This window comes from Antrostomus carolinensis, unplaced genomic scaffold (genome assembly GCF_000700745.2).
Source record: "Antrostomus carolinensis isolate BGI_N321 unplaced genomic scaffold, ASM70074v2 scaffold18091, whole genome shotgun sequence".
In the NCBI taxonomy this organism is placed as follows: Eukaryota; Metazoa; Chordata; class Aves; order Caprimulgiformes; family Caprimulgidae; genus Antrostomus; species Antrostomus carolinensis.
In genome coordinates this window covers 26379-36614 of record NW_010294997.1, presented here as the reverse complement: position 1 = coordinate 36614, position 10236 = coordinate 26379, and the positions used below count along the sequence as shown (strand labels likewise).

General features: G+C 39.7%; 1 protein-coding gene across 1 annotated transcript in view; it reads right to left on the bottom strand.

The window, feature by feature from the left end:
* SHTN1 (shootin 1) overlaps window positions 1–10236 on the bottom strand; it is a 55794-nt gene that overhangs the window by 26478 nt on the left and 19080 nt on the right. Inside the window, exons 6-7 of the mRNA XM_010177836.1 lie at window positions 9697–9778; window positions 8910–9004 (exon numbers count right to left, since the gene is read on the bottom strand). Coding sequence (XP_010176138.1) covers window positions 8910–9004; window positions 9697–9778 — 177 coding nt within the window. The remainder of the gene's footprint in view (window positions 1–8909; window positions 9005–9696; window positions 9779–10236) is intronic.

The following is a 10236-nucleotide window of genomic DNA, read 5'->3' as shown; positions in this document are numbered from 1 at the left end:
TTCCTGCTTACAATACAGGTGAAAGTGCCTTCTCCACCACAAAAAACTTTGTTGCTTATAACTTTATGCTGTAATCAGATACATGAGAACCAATTTCTCATGGGGAGTCTCATCCATTTTAGAAGTTACACACATGTCCTTGAAGTACCAGCATATTCCAAATGGAAGAGACAAAACTAGACAAGATGGTCACAGCAGATAAAGCGGAAAGAGACCTGGTGATGAACTGACTGCAAGTTTTTGAGAGGTTGCTCTGTGTGTTTGACATGGGACAAAAAAACCCCTTAGAAATTAATTCTAACTTAAAATTAAAACAATCACTCACTGCGTCAGCAGGGCAGAAACCTGACTGCCTGCACAACCCTGAATATTAATTAAAGTGACTGCTGAAAGGGCAAAACAGCTACTAACAGGATTATCTGGACTAGGTGGAATTTAACCAATTGATAGATTAATTCCGACTTTGCCACCTGCTAGACAATTATCTGCAGAGCATCCCAATCAATGCTAGAAACATAAGTCAATGCTAGAGGAATCTACTGAAACCACGACTGCAACTGAAGACAGATCACAAAGGACAAGAGTTTGCTTATTTCTATCATTTTCATTTACAAAATCTCCAAGTGTTGGGCAAACCAGCTACCTATAATTCCTTCATGAGTTTATAAACAGAAGCTCCAAAGTGCAGGAAATCTGGGACTTGCCCACTTTCCATCAGCAAAGTTTGCACAAGAATTGGGGAGGGGGAAAGAGAAGGGGGTGAAATCCTGAAAATAATAGAAGTTTTTCCCTTCCCCCTTCCCTAATGGGGCCACACCTCATTCTCAGAGCCCTGCTCTAACCATTACCCTACAGAGCGTTCGCTGCAGCTGTTTTTTGTTTACACCAGAGCTGAAAAAGGAATTCTTCCTCATTAAAAAAGTTAGAAAGCAACTCTGTCAGTGTCAAGTCCCTGGGAACTTCGATCCTGGTTCAAGTAGCATTTAGGGTATAACTGGATACTTTCCAACTAACCCCTCTCCCAGGAGCAAAATGAGGCCAAAGGAAATGCTTTAATATCCATATGTTGCTACATTTACATCTATATGTCATTTGGGCACTCACTATGTGGAATAACTCTTTTGTCTTAGCTACAGTTTGAAGGGAGAAGAATGTCTCAATACAGCAGCATCGTTATAATAAGGTAACCATTGGTTGCATAAAGTAAAATAAAAATTGGTGGTAAATGCTACCTACTATGAATAGAGTAACAGAAGCTATGGAGCAAGGCAGAGTCAAACTTCAGAAGTATCAAACAGAAAAGGGAAGATCAGTCAACTGAGCAGTTGGCCCTGATTTCAATCCTTGGCAGCAAAACTCCATCCCCTCCACATCCTAGTGAGAAATGAGGAAGTCATCCTTAGGGAGCAGCAACCCACCCGTTTACATCTATCATAGTTGAAAGGAGCTGATGTGTTTTGCATTATGTGTACCCTGAAACCTTACAGTCTTGTGTTCGGACCTGAAAAAAGTCCCAATAGAAGTAGTGTCATGGCATTTGCATCTACCCAAAAGAACAGGATTTTACGTGACAGGGGTGGACAGAGTGACCTTGTCTGATTATGGCTTGACAGGGCACTAGGTGGCTCTAAATTCAGGAGGTACTTAGTTTAAAACATAAATCCAGGTGTGGATTTCAGTTCAATGGCTCATCAGGAAAAAAAATAAATCTATATACTCTAACTTTGTAACTGCTTAACTGTACTGTGTTATCAAGGACACCTGGGCTTGTGAGCTTCACTGCATATAAATATTACAGCAGGAAACAATGGCTAGTGGTTTTTTTTGATAGAAGAGCTGAGAAACAGATATATCTTATTAAATAAAACATATTAAGAAATACACCCATACTTTGGACATTGACCTAGAAATGCTCTCTCTATACTCAGGCTCAATGCTGCACATCAAGGTTAAAAAACAAACAAAACCAAACAAAAAACCCCCAACAACATGAATTACAGAAAACCAGAGCAATGCATTTCTGGCAATGTGCTGTGACCTTCATAGACTTCCTTCTTCAGAGGAGCCAAAGACTAACCCTAGCTGGATTTTCAAACTGCAATAGAAAACTGAGCAACATGATCATGAAAAAGGACATTTGCATATGTGGACAGCCAAGAGTCACTCCTCTCTCTCTAAATGATTCATAATACTTTATAGTTAATAGTTTTTGTTAAGATCTGCATCAATTTTAGACTAATAAAGATACAATACAGTTGTTTTAGTTATTTGGCTAATTGTCAGACAACTTCTGAAGGGACTATTCCTAAAAAGCTACAAGATGTAGCATTAGTAAGTACTGTGGCTCAAAATTTACTCTGAATGGGGGGAATGGAGTAGATGAGTTAACCCTATTCCTTCCCCATCATTTGCTTCTCACCACAGAGGTGCTTAGAGCATGTATTCTGAGTGTGAGAAAACTGCATCCTCATCAGCATTGTGACTTCCCTAAAAACACAGTATTATTTATTTTACCAGCCTGTTCTGTACAGAAGGGTTTGTCAAACTACAACTCTCATTCTTCACTTATGAGGCATAACTGACCAAGGCCCAAAATAAAGAGGATAAAAAATAATCTCTATTGTTACTTATTTCTTCATTTCCTGCAGTTAATGGTTTTCTTTGTGCCATGGTAGAAGTACAGTGATACATTTTCTAACACTCACAGTTGTACAGCATTTAGACACCATCTAATATATTCAGAAATAGATCATATACCACATGAAAAGGGAGGAAACCTATTCACTCTTTTTTTCCCCCCAATAGATTAATTGCCTGAGCAAAAAAGTGAGAAGGGGGGGGGGGGGAAAGGAGTTAGAGACCAAAGAGATAGTTTCCTAGAGCTCCTAGAGTCTACATCTGTTACCATTTCACAAGCCTGTTCTTGGGAAAAAGCTTGATGAAACATATTAGTGTTACATCATGCTTTAAAAGCAGTAACATTCAAGCTCAGGAGAATTCAAGTACTAATCACTTATCATGTCTCTTTTATTATTATTTCCAGTTCAGTCAGCTGGACTGCAAATTAATTATCTTCAGATACCAGTTGCTGTTGAACTATTCTTGGTAATGTACAGAGTGTGGCACTTGTAAGCACAGAGCTGCTCCATGAGTGCTGGTTCTGCAGTATCCACTCACAGATGTAGCATGTTAATGCAAAAGTCCTCACAAATTAACCCAAAAGGTCACAAATGCATCTGAGGAAGAGTTCTTTGGGAGCTCATGTCATCAAGAAAACCAAATCCATTGCACACAATCTACTGAGAAATGCAGACATCTATTAAGAATGACAACATTTTTTCCTAAGTCTTATAAAATGATAGTCACCTTTTATCTTTCAATAAGGGAAGATTCAGTCCCAGACTAAGTAATGTCAGCTGAGCACTGGCCCAGGTACAGGATGGAGGCACTTTGAGGTAAACAAGTTAAATGCATACATGTTGTGTAGTAGTTACTTAGAAAAACAGACAGAAGTACAGGATGCTGTTTTAACACATCTGTAAGTATTGAGAATTGGAGGGACAGTCAAGGAAAAAGATGAACACTGCTCATTACAGATTCACTTTATTTTTTTAATCCACAGCTCCTTTGAACGCAGCCTTTCAGCCTCTCAAAATGCAATCTATTTTACAGATAACCACAAACACTTGGGAAACCAAGCGTTGTGTATTTTGAGAAAAAGCCTGTGCTAGCCTCAAAAGTGAGAGGAACCCCAACAAACCTGTTCAGCAGCATGACACTACATTTCTGTTTATCTAAAATACAGAGGACAGAACACAACAGCTCAGTGCTAACTTTGAGAGCACACTGCCTCTTCTCCAGGAGGTTTCTAGAGTAACTTTAGGTGCAGGGGTTGTCTCCATGCCAGCACACACGACAGTAATAAACTGTTCACTTTACAAAATATTGTTGCAGGGTAGGATGTATGCTAAATAAACCATTTATGCCAGATTATTTTGTTAAACTCCTGGGATTTTTACATTGCTAAGACTTTCAATTTACTTCTCTCACTGTGTTCCTCCCCTTTTGGCTTGCTTTGGCTGTATGTATTGTATTTTGCTCATCTTTGTGGAAGAGTGCTTTTCAGGGCTAGCCTCTATATTATTGCGATGGCCTTCAAGATACTCTCTGCCTTCCTTTGTTTTCTTATAAACTGCTCCACAAAGAGCTGAGAGATCTTAAAGTGACTCTTAAAACATTACACTAGAATTCTGGTTAAGCTTGCCAAGATTCCTATGTTAACAACCCTGTTTTATTCAGGTAGGTACAGATTTTTCCATGCCCCCGTCCCTTACACACTCTATTTATTTAGTTCTTTTATGCAGATTCCTGTACCTTTCACAATGGATTGTGACTCACTTCAAATCCTCTTTCTTTTTCCTTCCCCCTCTCCACACCATGGCTGACAATATTTACTCAGTTTCTTTAGAAGCTCTAAAGAGCATGAATTCTAATGTTTGAAGTTGGATCATTTTTGATTAATTAAATATATATTATGGTGGTGCCAGCAGCCTGACTATAATTAAAGCTGTATTGGATTTATTTTTTTTTTTTCCTCAATCAAAAGCTCTGATTTTCAAGTGTTCGCTCACTCCTATACGTACTTGCTCCCTCCTTTGCTCCTTGCCTTTCCTCTCCCCCATCTGTGTTCACTTCTGCACACACGCTCACCCACCCATTATCTCTCACACCTGCACTCCCAATTGCTCACATTCTGTGGCAAAACCTCCTCTCTTGTCAGAAGGGCAGGAAGCAAAGGGCATCATGTTGAACAGCAGCTCGCACCAGCCACCCATCTGGTCTCCTCCCATTGCAGCCGCAACGCAACCCCAGGAGGGTAAAGCTCAAAGATGAAGCCACGCTATGGAGAAAGGGGTTCATCTGAATCCATGGGCCAACTCCCCCCACATCAAGACAAGCTTCAGATATCTCAGCCCTTTAGAAAGACAATATACCCACCACCAAACAAGCCCCTCCACAGGCAGTAAGTCCGTATTTCAGTGAGCTAAAAGACACAGTTAGGCTGTTTGAGATGTCACAAACAGTAATATGAAAATGTGTTGAATTCCCCGAGGTGCTGTGGTGATGCCTGCATTACCCAGAGCCTGTTTGCTTTCTCAAAGTGCTCCAGACAAGCCAAGCACAAAGCACTGCATGCAGTGTTGCCTTTGGTCAAACCTATTTCTACTCTCAACACTGCACAGCTTATCACAGAATCATAGAATGGTTTGGGTTGGAAGGGACCTTAAAGATCATCCAGTTCCAACCCCCCTGACATCAGCAGGGACACCTTCCACTAGACCAGGTTGCTCAAAGCCTCATCCAGCCTGGCCTTGAACACTTCCAGGGAGGAGCAGCCACAGCTTCTCTGGGCAACTTGTTCCAGTGTCTCACCACCCTCACAGGAAAGAATTTCTTCCTAATGTCTAATCTAAATCTGCCCTCTTATCTCAAGCAATCATTGTGGCCTCTGCAAAATTCTAGCAAAAATCCAGCAAGATTCAAGATTTTGGGTTTTTTTTTTTTTTTTTCAATAAATATTATATAGAGATAGATGAAACATGCGGTTGATGAAAGAAAGCAGAAAATCCCTGCACATCCTTAGCATAATCCAAACAGCTCCTGTAAGCACATCCTACAAACCTCAGCTCTCAAAACACAGCTGTGACCTTGCGGCATGATCCATGTGAGAGGATGCTTGCACAGCCTCACCCGAGCATAAAGCTTTGCTGTTATGGATGCAGCCGTGGGCCAGAGCCTGTCTATCTAACATCTCAGGTCACTAAAGGGACACCATCAGTGTGAAACTAAGCCAATGATAACAGAATCTGAAAGTCAATTGAAACGCTACTAGTTCCTCCAACACATTTGAGTGATGCCTTTGTTGTCACATGCTCCTGTATTTTAAAAACTTTCCAAAAATCTCTCTGAATAGCATAATACAAAAGGAAGGTACACAAAAGGTACACTAATGCAGGCCTGAAGCTCGCTGTTGTAATGACTCCATTTTGGACTGGAGAACTTCATGGATGAAAAGCCTCAACTGAAGGGCTACGCTGTCAGTCTGCAACAACAGGGGCCCATATTTTTGGAAGAGACAACAACTAAATAATGACAAAACCCAAGAAGTGCTTGTTTGCAAATAATCAGTATTTCTTTTGCATTGTACTTAATGGCTTGCCTGTCAGTTTCTTATTCAAATACAAAAAGTACTTTAAATATCATCTTTCAAAACATATAGGTGTCTGAATAAATGTGTAGGGCCCACAGTATCACACAGTACTCTTTTATGATCTGAAAACCAGCTTAACTATGCATTTATAAATTACTCACTTCTGAGAGACAGAAGACCTTAACGTACAATCTTCTGTTGTCAGTTAATGAACAGAAGCACATAATTGTTCTGTACTTCAGAAGATAAAGCGAAGCAACAGCAGGAGATAGAGATATTCAAGATAGGTAGTGTAATAATGCATGCTAAATGAACATGCTTAACATTCTTAGAAATTTGTTTTCTGAACATGACATTTCTGCAGATATTGCAATCAACAAACACTGCTAATAAAACAATAATGCCTTCACAATCTCAGGAGGTTTTTAAATATTGCATTAGAAAAATAGTTATCCCTTCTCTTGAGTGATTTCTCTCTCACATCTCTAGACTCTAACAGTATCCTGAAAAGTCTGTCTCTATATCTCAAATTTGGGAGTTAACAGGACATTTTAATAATTAGTAAATAATTTTCATTTATATTATTTTGTATTCCCTTGGGGAGAAAATGTGTCAGCTGCTTTCACTTTGCATGAAGTGCAGTTACATTTTCAAAATGTGGCAGAGATACTGACAACAGGCAGGAGACTGCAGGTATGTGTATATATACAAGTTACATAAGTTTAAATTTACTTCAATTGCAAGTTGACTCATCAAATGACTCAAGCTTCAGTAGTGGAACTGATAAGGAGTAGTTTATCTAAAGCTAGGTTCTACCATATGTCTGTACAAATGAAGAGAATCTGCCAAAGCTTAATACACTTGGATTTGTGAAAAACCTTTCTCCTTTAGGGTGTGCACCCCATCCCGTCACCCAAATGCAAATTTGCCCATTAACAGAAAGATAAGTTGATCTGTACCTAGAAGTTATGGTCAGACACTGGAACAGGTTGCCCAAGGAAGTTGTGGATGCCCCCTCCCTGGAAGTGTTGAAGGCCAGGTTGGATGAGGCTTTGAGCAACCTGGTCTAGTGGAAGGTGTCCCTGCTGATGGCAGGGGGGGTTGGAACTGGATGAGCTTTAAGGTCCCTTCCAATCCAAACCATTCTATGATTCTAAGTTATTACGTTTCTGCCGAGTTAGCTCCTTCAATGGGATTCCCAAAGGGTTAACGGGTTAACCTTGCAAAGGAAAGAACAGGAAAGAGGGGGAAAAGGTGGAATGAAGAGAAAGAGAACCAGTACCCTTGGCCCAGGTGCCCTGAAGCTCTCCAACCTTTGTACATGGCATAAAGAGAAGAGAACTCTCAAGCACGAGAGAGCAAGTGCAACCAACATCAGGGTCAACTTCCTCACCCCTAGCTTCCAGATTTTTCAAATTTGTTTACAGTTTATCTCAAACCTCCCAAAATTAATTTCGTTTAAAATGTTGCTATATGATTCTGTCCATATCCAAAACACTCAAATAGCCAGTAAAACCCCACAAGATTAACAGAACACAGTAAGCCTATTCACTGTTTTCTAGACAGGCTCAAAATGCACATACGTCCTTGCTTACAATCACTGACTAAATGCAGTTAGATGTACAGGAGTTATCAAATATACTTTTTTATTATTTTGAGAGAGAAACAGCAGTAGCAAAGACAAAAAGCAAAAGAGTTCTCTACTCAGACAAAGCCGACTTCCTAAAGGCTCATTACCTGCTTGCTGGTAGCCGTGGTTTCAACATATAAAATCCACTTCATATCAGACATTTCCATTATTTACAATATTTCAGTACTGATGACTCATGTAATTTTGATACATAAAGGTTTTTCTTTAAACCTGAGCTCCCTGAAAAATGATTACTTAGGAAGCTGAACTTTTATTAAAGAAAATACTGTTGCATGCCTTGGGATAGAAAAGCTTGAAAATATAACCCAAGTACAGAGCTCTCAAAATCCAGAGTGCAAATAGAAAAAGCACATGAGCAAAAAAAACCAAAACCAAAATAAACTCATGATTTTATAGGGTTTCAGTCTATCAACAGAATGAAAGAGTTTGTCAGCATTTTCTAAGGCAAACATTGCCAGTCACAAGCCACCAGAACAACCACCAGCCATTCCATTATGCAACCCAGTAACTCATTTTCCTCTTTGGGAGTTTCTGTCTTTTCTAGAACATGGAAACAATTTTTTTCAGCATGAATGCTCCCTGTACTAGGTTATTCAAAGGGCATATGCTAAATGGCAGCCAAACTTGCACAAAACCTCCACTAATATTTTATTTTGCAATGCTTTCTTTGTAAGTTCACATATTTTTCAGGGAAAACACAGTGCTCCAAATTATATCACTAGAAAGGCAGCTAATCCTTCCCAGATCCAACACAACATGTATCACACCGAAATGTTGTGGCTGACTAAAGCCCATTATAAATTTAAAGCCTTGCTTTAAAAGGGGAAAGAGGTAAGAATGTATGGATAATTCTGAAGTGCTTTATAAATGTTGTTAAAATAGTAAACCCATTGTACAGACAAAGTAGAGATGCTAAGTAGTATGTGGACATTCAAAGACATCTTTTGTATGAGACCTAGGAATTGAAATCAAGTCATCTAAGCTGGCAGGTTTTTGCTCAGTTGCAATGTCTTTGTTTTACAAGATCCCTTTTTCTTGACTACTCACCTCTTGTGCAAATGACTCTGCTCTCTTCCGCAGGTTCTTTTCCAGTTCAAAGTTTACATGAAGCTCTTCATATTCCTCTACTGCCAGCACAGATACTGTTTATAACAATAAAGGAAAAGCAGATGTAAAAGTGGAATGGATCAAGCTAAGATTAAAGTACTGCTTGATTTACCCAGAGAAGCTGCTCTTCCCCATCACCATGAATCCTTGAACAAAGGTATAACTTATGTTTTACATTTCCATATGCAGTCCCCATTTGCAGCGTTTGTCCTGTTTGCTCTAAACCTCACTATACATAGATCCACAATTACTGATCTGCTGAACAAAGTAATACTCCTCCCACCCAGACTCAAAACTCCAGCAACACATGCACCAGAACATACAAGTTGCTCCCATAAATATTAATATTAAATTAAATATTCAAAATTATTAGTTGCCCCAATTAAAAGGAAGGCCATATAACAATTTAGGAAAACAGGAGATCAAGACTCAAACTCCACCTCTGTGAAAGACTGTGTTCCTGTCCTAGCTTGCAACTTCTGCCACAGAGCAAAAACTTCTCCTGTTCTTACATTCAACCTTCTATTTACACCATCTCATTTTCCTGGAGTAGAGACAGTCTAGAATAGTCCATGTGTTTATGCAGTGCCTGCAGCAATAAGGCCGAGTGTCAGATCTGGACCACAGTCACTGTTCTGTAACCTACTCTTTGTACTACAACAGAAAAGCTCTGAAGCTTCTGCAAAGGCTGTGGCAAACTGCTAGAGAACCTGCTGAGACCACACACCTCTGTTACATTTCTCCAACAGTTTTTGCTGCTTATTAACTTCTGTTGTCAAAACAGACTTTTCTTCTTTCAGCTTATTCACCTAGAAAAACGTAAAAATCAAAAACAAGCGTATTTTAGTTAGTGGTATAAGGCATACAGCAAGACAATACAAGCAGTATTTTGCTTTCAGTAATTCTGTTTCTTAGGTTTGGCTTGATCTTAGGGTTTCCAGTGGGATGGAAAGCATTTTTACCCCAACTTACAGACCCCATAACAGATGGCATTAAAGGGTTATCAACGAATCCTTCACATGGGGCTCCCATGGCCCATTCTCATGGCACGTACCAGTCACAGCTGCAAATATAACATCTTTGGAATCTTTCAGGATGAGGCGCCATAGCACCTGGTTGAAAAGTTACTCACTTACCCTTGACTGTTTGTGTTTTAATATAGTCAGGCTGCTGTTTTTGCTTTTTTTCCTGGGCTCTGTTTATTGTCCAAGAGCTGTCAGCTGTGTCTGTCTGAATGCAAGTGTTGCATAGACAGGAAGAGCCACTA